Consider the following 27,716-nt stretch of genomic DNA (forward strand, 5'->3'; position numbering starts at 1 on the left):
TCCGCATTCCGCCGCGCAGGAGGCAAGCGGGCCGCGCCTTCTCCCTCGCGCCTGTTGTGAATGCCGCCGCCGCGTAGTCCAGGATTTCACTTGGCTCTGCAGGGCAGCATATACCCTTTGGGAACTACGTCTTCGTCGCCCATTCCTGTGGAGAAATGTGACTCTGAGGGTTCGCAGCGCTGCAAAAACGTGTGCAATGCCTGAGGCACTGGCCATTTGGCTGCTTTCTTGCCGCCCCCGTTTCCCTTTCAGTCGTGAGTTAAATATTAATGTATAATACATAAATAAATCGATGCATTCACATAAAAGCTTATGCCCAGAAGTTATTATTTATTTATTAGATTTTTATACCGCCCTTCCATGCGGGGGGATACATAGAACGGATTAACATATAAAGTAGTTAATATATCAGCAATAGTTCAACAGTAGTTTTGAACAACACAATAGTCTTCACAATGTAATGGAACAGCAATTTAAGATGATAAAACTTTGTTAGTCTTCAAGGTGCCCTGGAAAAATTTTGTAAGGCAGGGAATTGTCTTACTTTCATGCACAAACAAGGCATATAGTTTTCAGCGGTCCCGTTTTTATTAATTATTTTGGAATTTGTGACCCGTTTTCCTTTGAATCGTTTTACCGACCTGCCTCATCCATGCTCTACCACAAACTACATTTTATGAGCATGCGACGGAGTTCAGCCGAGTAGGAACACAGTTCCAAAATCCTTTATCTAAAGTAGCCTTGGACTTGAAATTGGATTCATGGTTATTGGGCTGGTCGCTCTACTCATCCACGTCTCTATGATCACGGGGTTCGAGGAGGAGGCGTGCCGCTCTATTCAACTTACGTCTCGATGATCACGGGGCTCGAGAAGAAGAGTGCCGCTCTACTCGCTTTGCGTCTCGATGGTCACGGGGCTGGAGAAGGGGGCGTATCGCTCGACTCTTCTTACGTCCCGATGATCACGGGGCTCGGGGGGGGGGGCGTCTGGCGCATGCGCGCAGAAGTCGCCTCAGAGGAATGCGATGGTTTGCTCCTGCCCTGGCGAGAAGAACAGCTAAGAAAGCGCGCGGGAAAAGGGCAGGAAGGGCGCCGAGGAGGCGGCGGCGGCGGCGGCGGCGGCCGACGTTCCCCTCGGGATGTGGCAGCTGGTTCCTGTCGCCGAGCGCGGTGCCGGTGAGCGAGGAGGCGGGGAGGGAGGATGTGCGCGGTCCGGCTCTGGAGTCACTCCGGTTTCCTGCACGTTTGCTGGCTTGGGGCGATGAGGCGGGGAGCACCCGCCCTGTCCTGAATGCGTGGAAGGATGATGGCAACACAGGTCAAGGAAAGGCTCCTAAGCATTGAAACGGGGGTGGCCCACAAGGGCAACCCCTCACCAGCCCTGTTTCTGTGTGGCAAGAAAGACTGGTCTGTTCCCCAGAGACCAATACCTGTATCAATGTGGCGGTTGAATGATGTATTGAGCATAACATGAGAATATTTGAGTGTGCATGTAAAGGAGAATTGCATGCCTGCTGTATGTGAGATGTGTATGTGTTTGATCAGGTCAGTTGTGCACACTGCCGTGTAATTTGGGCCAGGTGTATGTACACTGAGTGCCTGCATGAACAGGATGGATTAAGAAGCGTTGTGGGACAAAATCACAGTTTCAGATTCAGAGTACTTTTACTGAAATAAAAAATATCACTGTTTTGTCAGTGATGTGTGTTTCTCAGACCTGTGAAAATGCAACCAAGACCTCCTAAAGCAGTAACCCTGTAATAAGACGGTTCCAATTCATGTTGTTGGTGGGGCTGAATATGATTGGAACAACCCCCCCCCCCAAATCCCTACCCCATGTATATAGAAAAAATTACCTTTTACCTGTCTTGCAATAAACAAATCATTGACCTGTGTTTTCTGCATGTGGAAATTCCCTTTATATGGTGGGAAATCTACCAGAACACTCTCTTATCTTTGGTCTAAAACAGTACAGACCAAATGAAATATTTGATGTGGGGGATTGGTTTTAAATGTTTAAACAAATACAAAGCTGTATGGGAAAATACAAATAATATATATAGCTTTTTAAATGTGATGTAGGATTTATTTCCCCCACAGTGTTTAACTGAGAGAAAAATACTGAAAACTGGTGATAAGCTAACTTTAGTTCACCAAAAGAATTGTGTATGATATGCTTTGAGTGTAATTGTCTCTTTCAACAGAGATAAACTCTCTTCCATGAAAGGTAATGGGGCATTTCAGGTTCACACATACTCTTCATTGTATAACTTGTCATTCTGAACTATTTGTTTCCTTTCTTTATACCCCACCTCTGAGAATCCAAAGTAACTTACAAAATCCTCTACTCCATGTTATCCTCACAACAACCATAGATTAGAAAGGGTAGCCGTGTTGGTCTGAAGTAGCACAATAAAATCAGAGTCCAGTAGCACCTTTAAGACCAACAAAGATTTATTCAATGTAAGGGAAACAAAGATATATTCCTACTGTTATGATGGTCAGTTCTTAGTCTGACCATCGAGTGCTTGCACTCGAAAGCTCACGCCTTGAATAAATCTTTGTTGGTCTTAAAGGTGCTACTGGACTCTGATTTTATTCATAACAACCATGTGAGGTTGGTTAGGTTTAGTGTATTTGACTGGCCCAAGTCACACAGCAAGCTTCCATGACAGAGTGGAAATTTGAACCCAGGACTTCCAGATTCTAGTCCGACATTTTAACCACTTTACTGGAAACATATTCTTTTGAACATATTCACTAGTGAATCTATGGGCAAGGGCAATTCACCATATTCCATTTTACTATTTCTGCTTTTGACTGAGGGTGCAATCTTGTGCACATTTACCCGGAAGGAAGCCCTATTTCTCAGTAGAGAGCCAGTTTGGTGTAGTGGTTAGGAGTGTGGACTTCTAATCTGGCATGCCAGGTTCCATTCTGCGCTCCCCCACATGCAGCCAGCTGGGTGACCTTGGGCTCGCCACAGCACTGATAAAGCTGTTCTGACCGAGCAGTGATATCAGGGCTCTCTCAGCCTCACCCACCCCACAGGGTGTCTGTTGTGGGGAGAGGAATGGGAAGGCGACTGTAAGCCGCTTTGAGCCTCCTTCGGGTAGGGAAAAGCGGCATATAAGAACCAACTCTTCTTCTTCTTCTAGACATAAATAGGGGTGTGTTGTGATTCTCCCAGGTCTTTTGAGAAATTGAAACAAGGTTACCAGTGTGAGCATTTATTGGTCTCTTCCTCTTTTTGGCTAGACTAAGCTGAAATCCTTTGAGTTCCATTCAGAGGTATCTTATTCAAACATTTCCAACTTCCCCCAGCTGAAATATCACTATGAAACACTGCACTGTGTTGTTGTTAGAAATGAAACAAGTAAATTCACAGTGTGCATCTTGCTTATTGCCTGAGATGAAATAAGAATTTTAATTTTAAAAAATGTTTTATTACATAGTTTATATTTTCACTTTGTTGGGTCTTGGGATGCCTGAGAGAAAGATTGTCAGTCATCCTGGCTGAGAGTGGAGATGAAGGACAGCAAGGCAAGGAGACTGCTGAGGGAAGAAGGGCTTTCTGGTGATACCTAGAACTACCCTAGGTATCTGGTGATACCTAGAACTACCCTGTGTCACTTCTGAGCTTTGCCCATGAACAATTTAGCAGTGCACAGAATTTCATGCCCCCCCCATTTCCCCACCCTCTCAAGATACGTACAGGAGAGGCCTCTTTTGTACACAGACATTTGTAGTTAAGGCAAGCAATGTCTGTCCCCTGTCATCTCCCACAACCTCTCTCTGTTGCTTCCAGTGCTTTTCTCCACTAGTGGTTGAAGTGGTTCAAACTACACAGGCTAGTTTTGTGTGTGAAAAAAAATTTCATTCAAGCTCTTTGTTCCTGCATTGTATGTGAATAGGGCTGATATTTCGGGGGACGCTTGGTTTCATTTGTTGCTATATTTTCTCAATCCAAGGTTTAATAACTTCCCTTTTAAACTCTTCAGGTGAACCATATCGACTTCTAATTGGCGTCGAGTATGTTGTTGGACGCAGGAACTGTGCCATTTTAATTCAAGATGATCAGTCAATCAGCCGTAGTCATGCAGTCCTTTCTGTTAGTCATCCTCCAGTTAACCTTGTAAGTACCAAATAGACAACTGTATTCATCACGGCCATTGTACAACAATATAAAATAGCTATTGAATTTGAATGAGTGTCGCCCAAGTCAAATCAGACCCTAGTAAAAGGAATGTCCCTCTGTTACTTTGATACAAGTTCCCTTATTGTTTCTGTGAGTCCCAGTATGTTCACTGGTACTTCCAAGTAACTGTCCATAGGATGGCAGCCATACTATAGTACTGACTTGTATCTGACAGTAAAAAATGCACCGATGGAATGTATGATGGTTAGAATCTGTATAGACTAGATTCCAATACCTACAACTATGAAGCTCTTTGGGTAACTTTGAATCAACTATTCTCTCATAGTAACCTACCTCACAGCTTTATTGTGAGGATAAATAGGGAAGGGAGGATCATGTATACTGTTTGGAGGGAGGGCATGGCAAAAACTGGGCAAATAACCTTGATATAATATAGTATAAACTTTTATAGTAATAATATACATATTCTTGTTAAAATAAACTGCGCAGTGCCATGCCTCGGGGGTTGCCCTGCCACTGTGCCGCCGGCTCACCTTTGGTGCTCTCCGGCAGCCGCCATGGCTGGGGCTCCCCCTCAGCATGGCACTGCGCAGCTGCTGCTGGCAGCGCCCCCCAGTGGGCAGCGGGAAGTCAGGGGCGCTGGCGGGAAAGCAAGCAGGAGTTCAGGCAGTGGCGATGTCCATCGGCAAAAGACTCCCCCCCCCCCTCCGGGCCTCAGTAAAATTGTCAAGTGTTGATCAGTCCCCGGTGATAAAACAGTTGGGGACCACTGCTTTAAAGAATGCAGCAAAAACAAAAATATTTTGCTGTAGTGTCCTCCTCCTTAATGCAGTTATGATATTGCATGTTGATATAAAAGCAATTTGAAATAAACTTTGAAACAATTTGAAGTAAAGTTTCAACCAAATTTTTTACCTGCAGCTGACTGTTCAGCTAACAGTAAGCTGGAATTTTTGACAATGCCCCCCCTAGTAGTTGAGTAACCCATGGATGTATGATTTCTGGGGGCACAGCAGGATGCAGTTTCAAGGAAGTGGTCTTCTGTTTGGCAAGTAGTCTACTGTGCTGTGCTTGCACAAGTTGGGATAAAAACCATTGTGTATGCTGCTCAAGACATTTTTTTTAAATTCAGAAATGAAAGTCAATATAGCTAGCGTAATATGCCAGAGATCACAAACATCCTCAACGCCATCTCATGTTTTCTAGGTAAATAAGAAAATGTTTTGGGTATCCGAATGTTTTAACAAATGTTTGTTTTCAGAGTCAATCATCTACATTTCCTGTGTTAACACTAAAAGACACCTCTAAATATGGCACCTTTGTTAATGGGGACAAACTACCAAGTGGCAGTTCCAGAAATGTGCAGTCTGGTGACAGAATCACTTTTGGAGTCTTTGAAAGCAAGTATAGGTAAGATCAATTTGCATTGTTTCTTAAAATAATCACAGAAAGGAAGGCTATGTTTGGGTTGTACACTGAAATCTGCTGAATATGCAAAATATAGTAAACTGGAACAAAAGCTTAGACACGTAAGCAGCCACTGTCCCAAAAACCTCCCAAAGCAGACAAAACCAACAAGCCCAAAGAAACAATGCAGAATCAGGGAAAGTAACAAGACAGTGTTGCAAAACAACAAAACCAATTTCAGAGGGTTAGAATTTAAGTCAAACCATTAGACCAATAACAAACCCAGGTGAGACAGACACACAGTAAAATTGAAGGCACAAAATATCTTGGGAGCCTGAAAACTGGCTCACCATGTTCCCAGTTGTTTCCAAATATTTTTGGGATTTTTCTGGACTCATTTTCCAGAGTATCCCAAAATCCCAGATCAGACACTCAAATACATCTGGAAAATACTGGTAAGGTATTTTTTGGATATATATTTGGACTGGAAATGATCATCCCTAGGAGATGGTACAGTTCCTCTTGGTATATTAGTGTATCAGGATAAGGAAGGGCATCTTTTGCCACCTCATGCTTGGAGTCAATATGAAATTTACTTTAGAGAAAAAGAAGAGAGTCACAAAGTGGCTTCCAAACACTTTTCCCTTCCTCTCTTCACAACAAACACTCAGTGAGGTAGGTGTGGCCGAGAGAACTCTAATAGAACTGTTCTGCAAGAACAGCTCTAAGAAAACTGTAACTAGCACAAGGTCACCCAGCTGGCTGCACGTGGAGGAGTGGGGAATCAAACCTGACTCTCCAGATTAGAGTCTGCTCTGTAATCACTACACCACCATGCCTCTGGCAGCTAGTAATTCAGTGCCTTAAGTTTCTCTTACTTCTGTAAATTAGACAGACAGACCCATCTATTCTGGTAATCTTTGGAGGCCCTGCTTTGGGTGTCCTGGACATCTGTGGCTAGATAGGTGACACCGTGAGAAAGGACTGACTTGATGTGGCTCAGAAAACTTTGGAACTCCCCCTCCAGGAAGATTCAGCTGTCTCCCTCTATTGTTGCCTCCTGCCAATACGAGAAGACTTCTCTGCATAGTTTGGTTATTTTCCCTGGTTTTGTTATATGTTTTATTAAGTTGTTTATTTATATACACTTTGTTTTAAGTGTTTAAATATTTTGATGTTTTTAAACTGCAGTATTTTACTACTTTGATTTTTTGCCTGTACTGATGGGTGGATCTTGAAGACTCAGGTCATTTGGACTAATGTGGCATTGTTTACATTGGGGATGGGGGCGGGGAAATACTTTCAGTGCCCTGGTGGACTGATTGTGTCTGACAGATTGTCTTTCTTGAACACTTACGTTGATTATTACTGTTCTTTGCAGAATAGAATATGAGCCCTTGGTTGTGTGCTCTTCGTGCTTAGATCTCTCACAAAAGAATGTCTTAAATCAAAACATACTGCAGCTGGGAGGCCATGTAGTGAGTGAATGGAAAGAAGAATGTACTCATCTTGCCATGGTGTCAGTCAAAGTTACTGTGAAGGTAATCTGCGTGTTTGGTATGCAAATATAATACAGATGTTTCCAATAAGGAAGATTACTTGGTGAAAATTGTAGAGCTGTTGAATTGTTTGTTACAACGAAACGGGTTGAAGTCTTACTCATCAGTCTTTTTCTGTTTTGATTTGTTTTGAATCATCTGCTTACATGCTTGAACACAGAGAGATTCCCTGGCAGCAGGAACTACCATGCAAGAATATTGTAACACTTTGGGAGATATCAGCCTTGTAATCTGTATAGGAAAAAATGCCTTAGAATCAAAAGTAGCATGTATAAAATAATACCATGTTGAGGCTGGGTACAAGAGACAGATCTGAGATGCAGATGCAAAGTTTTGGTTTTGAGGTTTAATTGTTTGAAAGTAGAAAGGTCATTCAGGAAGGTTAAGACATTGAGAATTTTGGCCTTTGGCTTTTGGTCTTAAAGAAACCATAAATAAATTAAGTGGAGAGATGGGAAGTTGGATTTGTTGGGTCATTGTGGAAGTGGAAGAGAAATGTAAAACACAGAAGGGTTGAGGAGCAGATGTATTGCTCTCAGTCCCTTTAAATGTCTTCAGAGTTCATTCGCAGTACTGCAGCTTGCAAAAAGCATTTACATTTTAAAGGGGCCAGTTTATATGCCAATTTTACCCTCTGTTACAAACAATGGGGCACTTTCTTTGGGTGCCCCTAGATTTAGACCCCCTGGTACAATCTTTTTCAAATTTAGGGTTGTTTTTTTTTTTGGGGGGGGGGGGTGGGGTTGGAGAGGCACCAGCAACTGTCCGGCAAATCTGGTGCCTCTACCTCAAAAAAACAGTGCCCCCACCCCGGGTACCTCCAAATCAATTCTCCATTATAGCTTATGGGGACCATTGACTCTGGTGATCCCTACAGATTATAATGGAGCCAAACAATTGTCATTTCCAAATATTTATTGAAGCTGAGAACTGTACCAGTATTGAGGTTCAAGAATATTGGGAAATACAATATTTTTGGGTTCAATATACCAGGATCTGAAAAATAGCGTTTTGTTTAGTTGTTGTTTTTGCCTATCCCAGCCATAATATGGGAACGTTCTGTGTCGGAAGACTGAAGGGTGCAATCATTCTGTCAGAATGTTATCAACAGGCAATAATGTAAACAGGATACCCTGTTTACTTAACAAATTTTCTTTAGCTCTAGAACCCCAAATTTAGAATAAACTAATTTTTTGTCCTTTTGAGTCTCATTCTAGTGACGTATTTTCTAATCAATGCTGCCATAAAACCTAAGCTTAGTCCCATAGTTTTATTACAGCTTTGATGACAAGTGTTTATATAAATACAGATATAGCTCCAGGTGTCATCATCCCAACAAAAAATAACTTCCCCCTATTTCTGATTATCCTATTATTGACAAATAAGACTTGTACTTCTGAGAGACACTGCTGAAATTATTAGGTTCCGCAATGAAATGTCTATATACCATAGATATGTGGCACCTGGAATTTTGCAAAGTACTCCGAACCAATGAAGGGATACAGGAGCAAAAGTGACTACAAAGGAGGAGAATCAAATATGACCAGCCAGTATTACATTTGTATTATTGAGAATTAGAGTAATAGTTTTCTGCTTTATTTTTAGACAATATGTGCATTGATCTGTGGTCGGCCAATTACAAAGCCAGAATATTTTGCTGAGTTAATCAAAGCGATTCAGACCAAACAAGAGTTACCTAAGCTTGAAAGGTAATATGCTTTGTTAGTGCACGTCCTACATTTTACATGGTTTACAATTTTTATAATTTGGGCTGTTGTTCTGTTATATAACACTTATTGAAACTTTAAAAACCTGATTCTTGACTTGCTTAGATGTAGCCATCATACCCAAGCCATGTATCAGCTTTCTCCTCAGCCACTTAAAGCACATTAAAGCTTTATATGTCAGATTCTATTAAATCAATTTTATTACATATTTATATGCATATGAATAATACTGGGGATGTTTAATTCTGAATTTTTCAAGAAACAAGTATTACTTTCATGTCAAAATGCTGCTGTTTTGTCCTTAAGTGATAAAAGAAGTGACCTTAGAACAGGCTTTCTTAATCTCAACCAGAGTTTTGTGAAACCCTGGGGTTTCTTGAGGGCCCTGGAAGCGCTTCCTGAATAAGTGGGAGTTAATTTTTTATATATTTTTTAATTTTTAAATGGCGATATAACCATTGATTGATTTTATTTAAATACAGCATAATACTAGGTGCTATGATATGTCCATATATGGTCACACACCCCTCTCAAAATGGCCAATGATAGTCCTGGAAGGGGAGGGGTCCCAGGTGGACGTGTTCACAGCTATGCTTCCCAACCCTATTCTGGACAATCGTGCCACTTCTGGGGTTTCTCGAAGCCTGAATAATGTTTCAGAGGTTTCTCAAGGGTATAAAAGTTGAGAAAGGCTGCCTTAGAGGGTGTGTGTGCACTTGTGTTGCTCAGCGTTTTCTTCTAACTGGTCTCCCCAAAATAGCCCTGCTATTTAAAATCCTACTAACCTTTTATAAAATGATGTTTTTAATCTTGCTTGGAAAGTTTACAATCTTCATTTTAATTTAAATATCAATATGAACAATGAAACATAAAAAGACAACTTGAAATGGTACAACTTGAAACAGTGCAATAATAATAATAATAATAGGGAAACAATATAGCAGAAGTTAAAATACAAATATGCCACTGCAGGCATTCTAGCATGCTTAAAAAGTCAAAGTCCACCTAAATAAAAATGCTATGTTGTTTAATTTAGAAGTCTGTACATTTCTTATCCTATTATGTATAACATACAGATTAACGATTCCTTGTTTGAAATGAAATGTGGCTTAGAATTCTAGTTTATAGGCTAGGTCTTAACCTTTCTGAGCCAGTGGGTACCTCTGGAATTCTAACAAGGTGGTGGACAGAGCCTCTAAATCAGTGGTCCACAACCTTCTCGAGGCTGCAGACCGCCGGCGGCGGGGAGGGCGATCACCCGGCTGCGCATGTGCAGCCCGGCCTCGCATGTGCGGGAGTGCCGCTCTTGTGCGGGATGCTGCACATGCACGTTTGTGGCCATGCATGGTGCAAATGCACATGCGCGGCCCGGCCTGCGCATGCGCGGCCCTGCTTCCCTCCCCCCCCCACAAAAAGAAGCTTGCCGAGCTGCAAGCTAATCAGCTGCTTTTGTGGCCGATTTGCTTGCGGCCTGGGAAGTTTCTTACTGGGGGTGGGCAGGGAGAGGGAGCCGCGGCCCAGTGCCAGGACCTTCGCCCGGTGGTTGGAGACCACCGCTCTAAATGATTGCCATGGGGGCAGTGCCAGCCAAAAAGCATGCCCAAGTGCTGGGGACAAGAGGAATAGTTAAAAAAAATAAGAATAAGCCCAACATTGTGGTGGTAGCTGCCACTAAGTATTATTTTAATTTGCACAGTGATCTTGTGTTGAAGTAATACAAGAAATGAACAGGGAAAGTATATACATACACCTGCAAATCCTGCAATCTGGTTATTCAGGGTTTCTGTATTGAAATGAACCTAGTTAAAATCTTACTATCCAGGAATTTCTGCAGGTGTTCCAACTAACTTGACTTTAAAAAACATGAGCTTGGATACTGACCAAGTTGTTAAAGCAAGGAAGACTGCTATAAGCAGGATTCTGACTCTTGCCTCTTTGAGGGTGGTTGGAACAGAGCTGTCCCTCAGCATACAGTTATATCTGGCCACCTGCATAAAGTGAGGACTATTGAGCTGTGGTTGTGGGTGCTATTGGGAAGCTGCTGAAATTTTCAGATGTTATGAGGCCGGTATCTACTTCACTTTCAGGGGTTGCTATGGATATCTCTATGGCAACATTTTCAAAGTGATGCATGGGCTGTCTTTTGAGAATAGGTGCACTAACAAAACAGTTTTGGTGCTGTAGGAAGAAATTGTATAATTAATGCTTAGCCTAATAAGAGAGCCTTCTACACCATATGGCTCAACTTCAGATTTTGAGATGAAGCATCATCAGGTTTTCTCATTGGCAGAAATAATTAGGCCCTTTACATTTTCTTAAATAGCAGCTTATGACTTTGGAATTAAAATCACAATTTATATCATCTCTAGAGAGGACCTGGTAACTGTAAGCGGTAATGAATAATGTTTAATATTTAAACTATGATTGTTATATTTGAAGTAGGTGATTTGTAGTGATTGGATTTAAAGAATCACAAGTAGGGCTGTGCTTGTGGAATAGATAGTTTCTGCTTATAATGCCTTTTGAGATTGGAGTGGGGAGGTGGGGAGTACGGAGGTGGAATACGGAGGTGGGGAGGAGTGATAAGGGAGGAGATGATGAAAACTTATTATCCCACTTGAACAAACAGAAATTTATTTCTACAAGCATAAGAATGTAATTTGACACACTAGGCAGTGTAGGTTGGTCATGTGACTTCAAATCTTTAGAGTATTAATAATATGCAGCACAATTGTCTGTGCAAGCTGAAATCATCTGCACACAGTAAAAGGGAGCCGGAGATGTATAGGGACGTTAAAAGCGTTTTTGGTCTTGGTATGCATTACGTTCAAATCTTGGGATGAGGGAGTGGGAAAGGGCCCTATTTTCAGTGTAAGTACAAAGTGCTTTAAGCAGTACACTGGGCTCATTTTTAGTGATGTTTGTTCCTGTGGTGCGCATGTACCCCCATGACACTGAGTTCTGTTGCAAAGTCATGCCCACAAGACTCAGATTTTAAGATTTTACAGTGGAAACATTGTAAAACTAAGTTATAAATCTGTCAGCGTATAATACATGATATCCAAACTGGGGAAAGATTAAGAGACATGGAGGAGAATTCACCTGTTCCCCCAAGGTTTTTCAATTTTGCGTGCTTATGGTAATGGCTGCACAACCAGTATTATTATTTTCCATTAATTTTCTTTTGAACAATCTAGACATTAAATGTAATGATCAACACCATAAAGTAGAAGTTACATTTTCACAGCCACTTATTCTCTTTGCAGTTTTCATCCTCCAGTTGATGAACCAACTATTAGGAATGAAAAATTAGATCTGACTGCACGTCCTGCCAGAAGAGTCATCTTCAGAGGGAAAAAAGTTGTGTTTCTGTCTGCTAAGCAGGTAACTGGCTCTGCATTTACTGCACTTGTCTTGACAAAAAGTGTTTTAAGATGTTTTGTTAGTGCATTTCTGCAGAAGAAGAAAAGTGGGGGACTTGATACCTTGGTAGGACTGCTGCATGTATACAGCATTTGTACTATATGAGAAAGGTGCTCTCCTGGCCTTGCATTCTTTTTCCTCTAATGGCAAAGGGGGACAAATCACAGGGTTTCCTTTGTTCACTCTAATAAAATAGCGATAGAAATAATTGGTCACTCTTGCATTGTTCTCTCTTTGCAATGTTATACTTGTTGAAGAATTTCATTCAGTTTTTAAAACCTGAAAAGAGTAGGTGGAGTCTCTTCTATCACATGTATGGATTCTGTATTTGATTTTAGCATGCAAAACTGAGTCCGGCCATCACGTTTGGAGGAGGAGAAGCAAAATTGCTGACTGAGGGAGCAGAAGATGCTGCTTCTTTAGCAGCTCCTCATGTTTGTGTTATTGATGTGGGACTCACAGGCTCTCAGGCATCTGTTTCTGACTCGGAGAGGAAATGGATTGATAACATCACAACAGTCTTGGAAAGGTATGGCATATTTCACTTCAGCAAGACCACTGGTGTTTTAGTAATTGTAGTTCATTTTACGGTAAAGTAGTTTTAGATGAGTAGGAAATTTTAGTTGACATTTTGAGAGTGCTTCTAATGAGATGGGCAGTATCATAGAGTTATGTTCAGTTATTTGGACACTCTCTGTGCTAGTACGTATGTTGCATGGAGATATAAATGCCTGTGTAATTTAGATTGTGATCTTAAGCATGCTTGCTTGACAATAAATCCCAGGTGAAAATGCATTGGGTAATGGAGTTAAAATGAATTGTGTGTATAGTTAAACGTTATGATATGCAGGGAATTTACTGCATGCAAATTAAAATAAAATCTTCTAATTACAACAAATCATTTGCACCAGGAAATTTCTAGTTTAGTTTAACAAGATTTCAGGGGGATTATGCTAAACTGAGCAATTCAGAGGTTTAGCAGGTTCACAGATGGAGCCTTCATTCTTGACATAGTGTTAAAAGCTGTTATGAAATAGTGAAACAGCATCATTTCAAAACTTGGAATTTTCCTGCACCACAAAAACTTTGTGTGTAATTTTTCTAGTATTTTCCTTTTGATACATTAACTGAAATGTGTTTTTTTGATGATGCACCTTATTTTTTCATTCACTGTAGTCTGGAAGCCCTGGCCTGGATAGTCCAGGCTAGCCTGATCTCTTTAGATCACAGAAGCTAAAGCAAGCTTGGCCCTGGTTAGTATTTGGATGAAAGACCACCAAGGAATACCAGGGTCCCTCCCAACCCAGAGGCAGGCAGTGGCAAACCACCTCTGTTACACTTTTGCCTTAGAAGTCCTACAAGGTTTCCATACAATGGCTGCAACTTGATCGCACAAAGCAAAGTCTAGACATGGCAGGAGTTATTAGAATTGACTGTTATTGCGTTATAAATGTTAATTGAATCAGTCTGGTAACTCGAAGACCTGTGCTCATACAAATTAATATTTTTGAAGCCCCTTATGTGATCTGGAATGCTCTGTAGGGCTCACCAGTGGTAGTGGGGAATCAACTGTGTTAGGGAAAGGAAACCAGAGAAGATCCAACATGTGGCATTCGGCCCTTTGGATTCCAGTGAAAGAATTCTGTGTTTTGTTTGGTGGTTTCCTGTTGCTTATTAGGATTGTTTCTGTTTTGTTTCTAATAGGAAAAAATATAGGACAATTTCAGAGGCAGAAATTGGTTTAGCAGTTATCTTTGCATCCACAGAAAGCTACTGTAATCCTCAAACTTCTCTTAATACAGGTAAATTCAAAATTTATCCTTTTTATAAACCTTTCTTTTGCTATGGCAAACTGGATTCAGCAGATAGGCATTTGATGTGGAGTTGCAGTCTTATGGAATAGTACTAATTTCTACTAATGATAAGGTTTTATCCTGTGTTTGCAGATTTCATGTAATCTCAATACAATCCAGTAGAGAGTTAACTCCTCTGATCTCCCATCCAAAGTCTTAGAACGGTATAAGGCTGTTTAGGATGGCATGGGGAGCAATGAGTTGCAAAAGTTCATACCCTGCTATAAATTTTGTACTGAACTCTTGCCCTTTTCTTCTACTACAAATAGATTAACACGGCTGCCCATCTTGATCTAAGTATTTGAAATATATCATAAATATATAATTAATTTATTATAAATATAATTATAATAAATATAATTAAAATACATATGAAATATAATTAATGCCACAGACCGAGTTGGACTTGCAGCCTTGATTTGGTAGGAGAGCCCTGTGACCCTAGTGAGGCTCCTTTTTCTATACCTCATGCTCTTTCCAAGGTCACTTAACCTGCAAAAGCAGTTTTTCAAAAGTCTACAGTGAGAAGGTAACAGCAGAAAAGATCCCTTCCATTCACAGGATTTAATTCACAGTTCTCTGTATCTATGCCAGTACTTTATCTTAGGTATTTAATAACAACTGTCTAAGACCAGTTACGCACTGGAAGTTTCATGCCAGGCTGCAGGCTGGCATTTTAGTCGTGACAGGTTGCCCCACCTCCTCCTGCACCCACACGGGGGAGCATTTGGCCCGGTATACCTCATCCGTCCCCGATTTGTGCTCCTGCACAGGAGCTGGGGCAGTGAAGTTCCCAGTGCATAGACGGTCAAAGAAAACACACAAAGTAGCAAATGAAGTCGTTACTTTGCAACATGCTTTATGGTACAGGATGTGAAAGAAATGAATGGAACTAACACAATATATAGTGTGTAAAAATATCATCCGTGGCTTCCTGTTATAAGATTAACATAAGCGTTTTAACTTTTGCCCTATAAGGTGTATTAAAATTGAATGTGTGCACCTGAAGTGCTAACGTCTGTTGTGTTTGTGTTTTAATTTTCAGGAATAAAACCTGCTGCTCCATCATCTGTTAAACAGTCAAGTCTTTCTCAGAATGCACTGGTAGAGGAGACTGTAATGCCTGCTGTCACAGGTGATATCAAAGCATATGTAACAGACACAGAGCTGATGGACACGTGGTACAGTATAACTAAGATTTCCTCTATGCTGTTTATTTAAAAATAAGTTTAGGGATGGGTACAAACCAATTTATGAGCCAGAATTGGACCTGAACTTGGACTGATTTGGGGCTTGGGAAGTAACGTTCAGCAAAGCATGTGCTGAATTTACTGAATTTTGGGCTGTTCAATTCAACTCTTCGGGACAGTCTGGGGGACTTCACAGGGAAGCAGAGGAAGCTGGGCCTGTGGAGAAAAGTGTCTTCCTTCCAGCTCTGCTGTCCTGGGCTCCCTCGCGCAACCCCTTAGACTTGAGCCCCTTTAACCTTCTTGTTTTGCTGCCCACTTGAAATGATAGGGAACAAAACTAGAACAAAACTGGAGTGTTAAACTGTCCTAATCTCTCCTTTTCCTGGGCTCCAAGATCACTGCAGATGGGGACTGCAGCAAAGAAATTAAAAGACGCTTGCTCCTGGGGAGGAAAGCTATGGCAAATCTAGACAGCATCCTAAAAAGCAGAGACATCACCCTGCCAACAAATCGTGTTTAATCAAGGCTATGGTATTCCCAGTTGCAATGTATGGCTGTGAAAGTTGGACCATAAGGAAGGCCGAGCGTCAAAGAATTGAAGCTTTTGAACTCTGGTGCTGGAGAAGACTCTTGCGAGTCCCTTGGACTGCAAGGCAAACAAACCGGTCAGTCCTAGAGGAGATCAGCCCTGACTGCTCCTTAGAAGGCCAGATCCTGAAGATGAAACTCAAATACTTTGGCCACCTCATGAGAAGGAAGGACTCCCTGGAGAAGAGCCTAATGCTGGGAGCGACTGAGGGCAAAAGAAGAAGGGGATGACTGAGAATGAGGTGGCTGGATGGAGTCACTGAAGCAGTCGTTGTGAACTTAAATGGACTCCGGGGAATGGTAGAGGACAGGAAGGCCTGGAGGATCATTTTCCATGGGGTCGCAATGGGTCGGACATGACTTCGCACCTAACAACAACAATCTCCCCGCTGCCTTGTGTGTGTGTGTGTGTGTGTGTGCGCGTGCAGAACATGGGGAGCAGAAAGCAGGGTTTTGCAGCTCACAAGCCTATACAAACAGTTCAGTTTGGGAACTGAAAACTCATTCGGCTCATGATTCAGCCATAAACCGAACCACAAGAATGCAGCTTGTGCCCATCCCTAGTCTGAGTCATTCTGACTACCATGCCTTCATTTTACAAGAGGAAATTCTCTAGAGCTTGGGTTGGTTAGAGTAGTTACTTTCTTCTTCAATTACTAAATTTCCTAACTGATTTTGATGAGGACATGTATTTTATTTAAAATTTTATTTTAAAACCATAGATTCTGACTTACAGCCCCTCCAAAAGTGAGTGCTGAAGGCAGCTTGCAGAAAAGTTAAAATACAAAAGGAAACCCCTATGACAACACAATTGATAACCACACAGAAACATTAATTGACACCATTCTATAACAACCACCATTGCTATGATCATCTCTAGGTGCAGACTATTATTTTTAAATGTAGGGTGAGGTGAAGACCTCAGGTCTCTGTGTCTAAAAGGAAAAATTGTTCATACATAGATCTGAGTTGGATTTCGGTCACACTTTAAAAGAAGCGTTTAGGTCATCAATTCCTTTTCAGTTTCATTAATGGAGATTGGACTTCTTATGCTACTGTTAGCATTTTAAAGGGAAAATAGTCTTTTTCCGTTTGGAAAAAGTTTTTTCCAAGTGTCAAAAGTTTTATTATGATTTTTATACTTGGCTTTTATAGAGCCTCTTGTGGCACAGAGTGGTAAGGCAGCCGTCTGAAAGCTTTGCCCATGAGGCTGGGAGTTCAATCCCAGCAGCCGGCTCAAGGTTGACTCAGCCTTTCATCCTTCCGAGGTCGGTAAAATGAGTACCCAGCTTGCTGGGGGGTAAACGGTAATGACTGGGGAAGGCACTGGCAAACCACCCCGTATTGAGTCTGCCATGAAAACGCTAGAGGGCGTCACCCCAAGGGTCAGACATGACTCGGTGCTTGCACAGGGGATACCTTTACCTTTATCTTTATACTTGGCTTTTACTCTGAAAAGGAGGCTCACGTGTTGGAAGTTCTTATTACCAAAACCAAGTGGAGGATGAAGGGCCATATCCCCTTCTGCCTCCCTGTGTCATCCCATTCTAAATTGTGGCTTGTTAGGGAAGCCATGCTGTTCTTAGGGCTGAAAAGCCATTTTTAAAAAAGAATGTGGTTCTCAGGTTTCCTGAGATGGCCGTTCTCTCCAACTCTACCTGGAAGGAAGTCATCTTGTAAGAGCCTTCGTGCTCCAAGGGGTTCTTGGTCTGTTGGCTCCTCTGGCTCGTGAATGGATGGATGGAGTGGGGACCATGAAGCTTTCTCCGCCTTTAGGTGCTAGTCCTGCATGAGCCACACAAATAATTAATGGCACTGATTTTTAGATGTCAGATGACTACAGATTGTGGTGGTGAGGGTTGTGTGTATTTATTTGTGCTCATTCAGGGATATGCTTAATCTTCATACTGATTTTCATAATTACATTTCCTGTTCTGTTATTGTTACTTTCCATAGCATGGATATATTTGGAAGTCATGAAGAAATACCTCCTCGAGATCAGAAAGGCAAACTAGATCCACTGGACAGAACTACTGTAAAGGAGACTCCAGCAGGAACTGGTACTGCAAACATTAGACCAACCACAGCCAAACTGAACAGGCAGCCATGGACTGATCAAGGCAGTTTATCATTCTCACCCTCTAAAACTCCAGGGTATGGGAGAAATAGAGAAATCAGCTCACAGCAGCAGTCCAATTCAATTAGAAATTACTTCCAAGTAACAACTAAGAAAAGGTACATTTAATTACATTTCTTGTGTTTGAGTATATGTTAATCTGCCATACTACAATACTGGGGACAGAAAAAAGTAGGTTGGATACTAACTTTCAACCTTTCCTGCTTTCCCCTTCCATTTCTGCCCTGTGGAATTTTATTCCCAGGATTTCAGGAACCACGTGGAATAACAATCACATTGGTGGGGAGGAAGAAGGAGGTGAAATAACACGAGCAGAGTTCTGTTTTTGCCTCCTACCCCATTCCCACTGCAGCCTCCTGGCCTTGCAAGACTGTTACTCAAAATTATAGTTACATATTCTTTCCGTCAAGATTACTCCAGGCTTTTTATTTTTCATTTTGCTAGCTTAACGATGTCTGTTTTACGAACGACGGTGGTCTTATTGAACGTGACCGATAACAGTTATTTATTTTATTTATTCAATTTATATACCACCCCAAATGTCTATCACTTTTAATTCAAATGGTTTGACTTAATATAAGTAAACCCAGTTTATGTCTGTTCATATTCAGTCATAGCATGGGTATTTGTGAATGTGTTGTAGAGGGTGTCTTTAAACTGCTTGCTCTCTGGTTAAGGGAAAGGAACGAAGAAGGAGAAACATCTGTGTCGAAGCAGGCAAAGGTAGAGGAGAAATCACCCCAGGCTTCCACTTGTGCTCAACCCGTAACATCTTTGCTGTTGGAAAGGAAAGCAGGAGGATCTCAAAAAAGGCAATGTACTTTGGATCAGAAAATGAACCAGTCTTCTGTGGACATCACTACAAAGTCTGTGATGGAGAGCGGCCAATCAGAAAGAAGAAACCCTCATGAAAATGTTCCTGCTAGAAAATCTGCCACAAAAAGAAAAGAATTGGATGACTTAGCAGAAGAGGCTGCTTCACTGGAGCTTGTTTTCGAGGCCAAAGAGTTAGACTGGGAAGAGGACCTAGGAGGTGGTGATGGAAAAAGTAGTGGTGGTATGAAGAAAAAAAGGAAACTGGAGGGAAGTGGTGTTCAAGAAGGAAGTTCTGAAAACAGAAACACTAGGAAGCTATTGGTAAAGGCATTTTCCTCCTTTTTTCACATTAATACTTTTGATGCTTTAGATTGCAACAGTAACATGGGTTGGATCCTGCATAGTTTACCGTATGTGGTGGCCCTTTTTTCACACCTAAGAAGCTCTTGCATTGAAAGAAAATGTTCCAACATGCAGAATGAACCTAAAGGATACTGTACTATTCAGAACTGACATTAAGAGTGTAGGCAAACCTTACATGTCTTTGCCTTTCGGAAAAGTGGTTGCAGGGTATCTCCAATAGACTACCATTAGAAGCTATGAGAGTCTGATGAGTTCTGTAGAGAACTGCTTTTCAGATTCCTAAACAAAAATTAGTTGGGTAAATTAGTTTGTATTCATAATTTTCCCTTCAAGAGTCTGAAGGGGAAGATGATCTTGTATGCTGCTTTGGGTACCCATTGGGGAGGAAAGCAGAATATATATATATAATGAAAATGTGGCACCTACCTTCTTTTTTGGTCCTGTCTTCCTTCTGTTTTCACCTCAGTGCACAGTTCTGAGCATTTACTTCACCTTGAAATGATGTGCCTCTCTCTGCCTCTCAGGTTCTGTACCTTTAATATTTCATTTGAATTCCCTTTTGCCTTGTTCTTTGGTCTGGGCCCATTCTTGAATAAAGCATGCTGACCTTAGGTTGCCACAATAAATCAGTAACAGTGTTACTCAGAACAATATTTTTCGTTAAAGTTGTTCCATTCTTTAACTTATGTGTAAACTCCAAGTAAGTCACTTTGCAAGGCTTAATTTAGAAGCTTAGCGAACTCTGAGATGATTGGCAAACTTTTTTCAGTTTCCTCTGCAGTCTGGAAACTCCCATGTAAAGAACATGTTACTTAAATAAAGAGGAAACAAGCAACTGTTATTTTGTAAGAGAGGGGAGAATGTATGTTTTCAACCATGTATCCCTCCACAGGATATTTTAAATCTAATATATATATACTATCACTACTTTGTGTGTCAAACAGCAAGAAAATGAACAGACCCTTCCAGCGTCAGTCCAGAAACAAGAGATTAAAGAAGAATCAACACCCAGCAGAAGAAATGAATTACATGTAAGGAGTGTCTTCACATTAACATTTAATATTCTATATGTGTTTGCATGTGTGCATTTACAAAAGGTAAAGCAGAAGGCAATTTAGGTAACAAGCGTGGCAGGATGAGTTTTTGATGTCTTGCTTCATATTTGGAGGCATAGTATCTAATATTCCCAACTGACTTTGTTACTAGTTTCCTTACCTGTTTCTTCTGCCTTCCATTTAGCTGTGTCAAACACCAGGTTTTAGTTCATTTGAGAATGAAAGCCAAATCTGTTCCCTATTCCTGTTTGAAAGACTGATGTAGGAAGGGTTAGGTAAACTATTATGTCACCCTGCAAATAAATGGAGTTGTAGATAAATCAGCTAATTTTTTTCATAGAATCATAGAACAATAGAGTTGGAAAGGGACCTCGTGGGTCATCTAGTCCAGCCCCCTGCGCTATGGAGGACACTCACAAACAATGTTTTGCTGTCAAGTCACAAATAACTTATGGGGACCCTGTGGGGTTTTCAAGGTGAAAGGTGTTCAGAGGTGATTTGTGGTTGCCTCACATGGCAAGCCTGGTTACCTTAGAGAGGTCTGCCATTCTATACTAACAAGGGCCAATTTTGCTTAGCTTCCGAGGTCTGAAGAGATCAGGCTAGCCTGTACTGGTAAAGATATAAATTTAACATAGTTGCAGCCAAATTATTAGAGTGGTAGAAAAATTAATTTATAGGTAATTCAAGAAAGGACACAGAGTTGTACATTACTTTAGTTTCACTTAGTAAAATGGCATTCGCTCAGCAGCAGCTCACGTGGTTGACTGCAAGGTGTTTCCCACTGAGTGCCACTGATGGGGAGGTTGGTGTGCAGCCCATAATAGTGGGTATTGAGAGGAATACAATGGATGCAACAGAGCCATGGCTGGCAGCTCTACGTAAACTGGCAGGACCTGGCACAGTCAAGGGCTGTCCTTGTATATTGTCAGGTTCTGCTAGCCACTCGATAGCAGCATAGTGTTGCAGCCACAGCACCAGTGGCTCTGTTGCTACTCTGTTGTTTCTCCCTCTGGATAGGGAACTGGAACCATCTCTCTCTTCCATTGTGGGAGCTGGTACATTTTCTGAGCCCTGTGTGCAAGGAGCTGCTGGGTCCATTCGGATCCAAAGAAGCATGAGCAAGTAGGATGGCATACATAAAAGTAACACAGAATAGCTTCAGTTAACTATTATATTTTTCCCACCTTCACTCCCCAAGAATCCTGATGCATTTGCAAGTGATAGCAGCCATCTTCCCAGCAAGCTTTTACTGACTGAATTTCGATCCCTGGTGGTCAGTCAGCCAAGGAGAGGTGTTGATTCCAGCGCAAAAACAAATTATGGATATCTGCACAACTTCAAAAAATTTAAAAAGGTTGGTATGCATTGTTTGTTTTAAAAAAATCTGTCACAAGAGGGCCCTTTTCACAGTATATGGAAAGTGTATACAAATCATTGCTTCTTCCAGATTTGGTTGAAATTAAATTAGTTTTTCAATCTAAATCTGTACATGTACTGACCTTCCTACATGCGTAGAACAATTATTCCAGTCTTGTGGAAGTTGGAACAGATTCCACACCCTTTTAAATAATTTCCAGGGCTTTTTTTGTAACTCCTCCAATTAATTATTTATTATTAAATTTATATCCCGCCCCTCCCGACAAGTCAGCTAGGGGCAGCTTACAGAATAAACTGGGCTCACTAGCCCCACTACAATAAAACAATAAAATCAACATGCTCCCCCCCAATATTACCTACAACAACAAGATGGCAGGCAATAATCAAAATACCTCCCCATAACTCCCTTCCCTGCTGCTCACATCCTGCCAGCAAAGTGACATACGATGTTGTCTACAAGCTGTCAAATGTAGTTGCCACGCATCTAAGCTTGGCAGTTGACATGGGGCGGGACTCACAGATCAATTGAACCCTGGTATCTCCCCTGGCCTTAGCCAAATGCCTAGCGGAAGGCCCCTCAGCTCGTCTGGGAGCTTGTTCTACCAGGCCGGGACCAGAGCCAAAAACGCTCTGTAATGGTCAGTGGTATGCTTAAGTGTAGCAGAATACAAAATATATCAATGAAACATATCTTAAATTATATTTTAATATTCTTCCCTCTCCACAATTCTGAATAATGCAGTCCAAAATTCTTTGAACCAATTTGCCTTTCAGTCTATATATGCACCACTTTGTATCAAAACTAAATACAGAATTAACAGTATGAAGCCAACACTGTGAAGCCAACAGAAGTTTGGAATGTTGCACTCAGATGAAGCATCCCTGTGGATTCTGAGCTATGTTAATAGAATCTCGGGATCAGCACAATTCTTCATGTTGTGCATATCTGTAGGTCAGAACCCAATTACAGGTCAGTTTATGTACTTTCGTAACTGCATGCAGTGCCCCCTACTGTTATATGCCTACACTTGTTTTAAAGGTCTTGGATATAGAACCAGTTTGTAAAAGTCAGGTTTTATTAGGCTCCATACAAATGGTAAATAGCAAATATTATTTAGTTTCATCTGCTTCTTTGCAGATTAATGAAGAAATAATACTTGATCTCTTTAAGCATCTTATGACAAAATTAAATCTTGGAGTTTTGTGGGGGTTGCCCTAGTACATTGGAGATTGTTATTTTCTGACTGAATTTTTGAACTACTGGTATATGTTTTGCTTTTGACAGGTTCCTTATCCTGGAGCAGGACAGTTTCCACACATTATTGGGGGATCAGATCTGGTAGCTCATTATGCTAAGAAGAATTCTGAGATGGAAGAATGGCTGAGGCAAGAAATGGAGGTGAGGAATACAAGCATCCTTTGTGAAGTGCCAGTAGCATCAGATATTTCATTTTAATCTGCAAAGCATTTTAGTGGTACTACAGGTGGCCTTAACTCATTTTCATTTGCTGCGTGATTGTGTAACTGTGCTGAAAATTCTCTAGTGACAGTTGGAAAAACAAGCAAATCTTTACAACATGCTTCCACTAACTGGAAACTCTCCGGTGTGGACTTGTTGCTCAGTGTTCTTCAGGTGTCCGCATGTGCTGTTCCTTGCAGTAGCATTCCCTTTATTGAGCAACTCTCTGTATTCAGTGAATTTGGCCATGAGTTTGGACCAATGTTTTGAGCAGTGTATTTGCAAATAAATGTATGAAGGAGATTTTCATCTTGGGAACAGATTCTGAAAAGGAACATTTATTTTTCTAGGAACAGAGTCGGCAAGCAAGAGAGGAGTCACTCGCTGATGATCTCTTCAGGTAAGCTAGGTCATCTTTAGGAATGGTGCTGAAACAGTGTCCTCACTGTTCTTCTAAGGGTTTTATTCTGGTCCCATGTAATAAGCCTGTGCTTCCCAACACTCAGACTGCTTTAAATGTACTAAAATGTACTAAATGTACTAAAAATAACTGGCTTTGTGTGCCAACCAAAATGATCTGGTATGCTGCTGTTTGGCATCCATGCCAGAAGTTTTCCTACCATTGTAAGGCAAGTAAAGTTGCTTGTTTCCTCCAGCATTTCTGTTAGACTAATATGTCCAGTAAACTACATAGCAGAATGTATTGAGCCAGAAATGATCCCTGTCTTCCTTACTGTGTGAAAATTTCTGGGTTTTTAATGTATTTGCCAGTGAGTTTGCAAAACAGAGCATTTTTGCTTAATGGAATTTGTAATATTGGCTATTTCACTGCTGCTCAGTAGCCTTCCAGTATTGCATTCTTTTTGAAGCTAATTTTTGCATAGCTAATTTCGCATAGACCCATGGTTGCTAGAGAGGCAGATAGCAAAGCCATTTTTAGATGCTTGATATTGCTGAGTCTCTCCTGCAAACACAATTGGGTATACTTTTGAGACAGAAGGTGAGAAGAAATCCATCTCTGCATAAATTACTTGTCTTCAGTGGTGTGCAAGGAGCTCTTTTAGGTCATGGGAAACAGCTCCAGCGCAAGGAAGACTCACTGTATACTGGTTTTAGCTGAAATGTCATCCTCCTGGGGTTTTTCCCCATAAGAATACAGGGCTTGGTTGACTCTCATAGGGGAACTGAAGCTTGATGTTAACTGGTGAGGTGAAGCGATCCAGTTTCAACACAACGTTGGGCATGTCCAGAGTCAGACCAGCAAGCTATTGTGTTTTGCCAGTAGTGCATTAAACCAGACTTAAAGCATTCTAACACTAGAATTGCCTTTCCTACCTCTTGTGCTCGTGCAGGGTACAGTTTGTCCATCCTAAGGGGAAACATCACTCTACCATTTGATAGTAATGTACATTACAGAAATAAGTGCTTAGAAATTGAGAAAGCTTTTCTCTGCTTTTTAGGGATGTAGTGGGATCTGACTTTGGAGCATAAACACATTTCTTGACTGAAGTTGTTCTAATGGCAAATAGTCAAAATGAACGGAGAAGTGTTTGTAGAAAGGGCTTCTAGCTAGATAAAGTCCTCAGTAATATTCTAGCCATGCAGAGTACGTCTACGTCCTGTTGCTCTTTAGCAGTAGAAAAGCTCGTCACAATAGGATCTAGCTAGCCATTCAGTAAGTAGTTGAATCTGTTTTATACACATTCAGATCAGATGACTATAGGCTCTTACAATGTACATGAATTTAGAAGGCTGCACTTTCAAGCATTATATGTATGTTGTAAACTGAACGTGTTCTTGAGTCCAATCTATATTAAACGTGAGGGGCTTTACAGCAGTGGTCCCCAACCTGCGGTCCGGGCCGCGGTTCCCTCTCCCCGCCCCCCCTGCAGTAAAAAACTTCCCCGGGCCGCAAGCTTGCGGCCCGGGAAGCGTCTTACTGCGGGAGGGGGGGAGAGGGAATCAGGGTCGCATCGCGCATGCGTGCTGCGCAGGCGGGGCAGTTGCCCTGCCGGTCCCCAGCCGGAAAAAGGTTGGGGACCACTGCTTTACAGTACATATGTATGTATTCCCTTTTCATTTTCTAACCAAGCTTTTCCCTCACTTTACAGGTATAATCCACATACAAAAAGAAGATAGCTGTCTCTTGATTCGGATCGACTGCAGAGAATAAACTTTGCTTAGCCTCCTTGCAGGCTATACATTGTCACATCAAGAGGTTTATTCCGCTTTGCTCATACCTCTGAGAACCTGTAAAGAAGAAAAGACATTTCTTGTTTGCAAACTTTTAGCAGTACTTGATTCAATCAAGCTACAGCTGAAAGTGTTTAAAATTCATTTTACAACTTAGGAGCATTATTTTGGATGCAAATATTGCTTTATAAAAAGAAACAAGCAGAAAGTTTTGTTTTTTAAAAGAGCATTTGTTTTAGCTTTTTTCTTTTTTGGTATGACTTGCACAAGACTGAAATAAGGACTCTAAACATGTTATGAATGGACTTGATTTGAAATTTGTAGCATGGATCTCCAGATTTGTTTTCTACATTTCAGGTCTTTTTTTTTTTTTTGCTTGTTTACTAAATTAAATTTTATTAGGATGTAAATTTATGTAGAATCGTGTTTTGTGATGTTAGCCTCAAATCACTTTCATTGGCACCAAAATACTGACTAGAAAAGTAGCAGATATGAGGTGCACTATTTTGGAAACAGGCTCTGCTTTGTGTCCCACGGTATTTCTGACCTGAGAAAGCTGTTCTTATATAGATTCAGATGGGTCATTCTGTTGTTCAAGCAGGTACTGTCCCTGTCCTGTATCCCAGGGGTATTCAACCTGTGCTCCTCCAGATGTTGGCAGGCAGGGGCTCATGGGAATTGTAGTCCATGAACATTTAGAGGAGCACAGGTTGACTACCCCTGCTGTATCCTACACCAGTGTTCTTTCCTAAGGCTGTGTGTGAGCAGCTACTCATTAACACAGGAGGCCCCACTCAGCAGCATTCTGGAACCACATAGGGTCTTGCATTGCCCTTGCCCATTTTAAGGTGCAAAGTACTCTGTTCAGTAGGGAAAAGACTAGAGGGAAATTTCCCTTACACCCTTTTGGCTTTAAGTTCAGTCACATCATTTGAGAATCCTACGCATAAACTCTCAAAATGTGTCACATGTCTGTGAATGAGCCTCCAGCAGCTGCAGAATATGCTGCTACTTGTAGACAGAAAATGGATCGCCAAACTTCTGCTAATTCTGTACTAACACAATTACACAATGGCATATAAAGAAGAGGGTTAGATGTCTCAATTTATTTCAGACTGATGGGGATGGAAGTCACCTCCCCATTCTGGTGAAAGAACCTGGTTCCCTATAAGCATTCCCTATCACAAAAGAAATGAGATTTCCTCTTTTTGCTGTTTGATAAGACAGCAAGGAGAATCTTTACAGTCTCTGATATTTGTAACTGAAGGCTGTGTATGTAGATTATTTAAAAAAAGAAATCCATGGAGTTCATCTAGGGTGGGGATTTTCAGCCTTTCCAGACTTGGGTCTCATTGATCTGCAAGCATGTGACAGGAGAAGGGATGACTTCACTCATTTCAAATCATGAGCTTAGGAAACGTAGGCTGAATACCAGGTGATATATAATAATGAAGAACAAGTTGAGGGTCAGATCCATGGAGGAATCCTTTGGGCCATCATGTCGTCATGCCTATTCCCATCTCTTGGTCGCAACTACTTCCTGTCTGTCAAACCATAAATTCTTCACAATAAAGTATCAGATTACCATTTCACAAAATAAGCTGCATAAGTTTTATTGGTTTGCATAATTTCAAAATATGTTTCCTAATTTGTCAGCGTCTCTGACCAGTACAGTGTTCCAGTTATGGCCTTGAAACACCAAAGTGGGTGGTAATATCTCTGATCAGGTCTGGGAACGCAACATAGCTGTCCATTTAAGTTTCTAGTCCATTTTGCAAGGTTTTAACTATATGAAAAATCTGTTAAGATTATCCTAGGCTGCAGAAGAAAACCCAGGCTTCTTACTGGAATCGTCAGTCCCTGATTCTGATGCTCTGTAAGAGGATGTAGAAAACACATCAAACATCCTTCACATCTAAATTGATTTTTTGCTCCTGATAGGCCCATTATGCATGGCTGCCGAAATGGCGATTTCGGGTCACATGGAAAACGCGGAGGGGGAAGACGCGACACACACCGGTTATGCACGGGGCGGGGTGCGACGGTGGCAAAACCCAGAGTAACCGATTATGCACGTGGCGATCCCGGTGCCGCTTCTGGTTGCGCCCCGGTCACTCGGAAGCTGCGCTTTCTTCCGCGTTTCGCGAACGCGGCTTTTTTGGCGGCATGCACCAAAGCTGCGGCCGGTTGCAGCCGGCTCTGTGCGTTATCGGTGATTTTAGTCGCCGCCATTCCACCCTGAATGTGCGTTATTCCCCCCGTGCATAATGGGCCATACTGACATATTAACCCATTCTTCATTTATTTGTTTACAGCTTTGAATAAATGCTCCTAATAAGCCTACCCATCTTCTTGAATTGCTTGAGTTACTGTAATTGATTTTTTTTAGAAATGAGATACAGTTTGA

General features: G+C 41.4%; 1 protein-coding gene across 2 annotated transcripts; it reads left to right on the forward strand.

Annotated features, from left to right (window-relative positions):
- The first annotated feature begins 19 nt into the window (after positions 1-19).
- NBN (nibrin) lies at positions 20-26,909 on the forward strand. Of its 2 annotated transcripts, none has more exons than XM_077351953.1 (16): positions 20-254; positions 4,002-4,135; positions 5,421-5,569; positions 6,948-7,107; positions 8,731-8,834; positions 12,119-12,236; positions 12,614-12,804; positions 13,980-14,077; positions 15,174-15,309; positions 17,863-18,141; positions 18,721-19,180; positions 20,167-20,253; positions 21,479-21,634; positions 22,943-23,056; positions 23,467-23,516; positions 25,228-26,909. In XM_077351953.1, exons 1-16 carry the CDS (start codon positions 197-199, stop codon positions 25,253-25,255), a joined length of 2,322 nt encoding a protein of 773 aa, XP_077208068.1. In that variant the 5' UTR covers positions 20-196; the 3' UTR covers positions 25,256-26,909. The 2 variants fall into 2 exon arrangements, with proteins under 2 accessions (XP_077208068.1, XP_077208069.1); XM_077351954.1 differs by lacking the exon at positions 20-254 and adding an exon at positions 980-1,176.
- The last annotated feature ends 807 nt before the right edge of the window (positions 26,910-27,716 follow it).

Source organism: Paroedura picta, chromosome 9, assembly GCF_049243985.1.
Source record: "Paroedura picta isolate Pp20150507F chromosome 9, Ppicta_v3.0, whole genome shotgun sequence".
Classification (NCBI taxonomy): Eukaryota; Metazoa; Chordata; class Lepidosauria; order Squamata; family Gekkonidae; genus Paroedura; species Paroedura picta.

Coding starts and splice junctions, on each gene's coding strand:
- NBN (XM_077351953.1), top strand. CDS start 197: ATGCCTGAGGCACTGGCCATTTGGCTGCTTTCTTGCCGCCCCCGTTTC. Junction 7,108..8,730: donor CAGTCAAAGTTACTGTGAAG/GTAATCTGCGTG, acceptor CTTTATTTTTAG/ACAATATGTGCATTGATCTG. Junction 14,078..15,173: donor TCAAACTTCTCTTAATACAG/GTAAATTCAAAA, acceptor TTTAATTTTCAG/GAATAAAACCTGCTGCTCCA.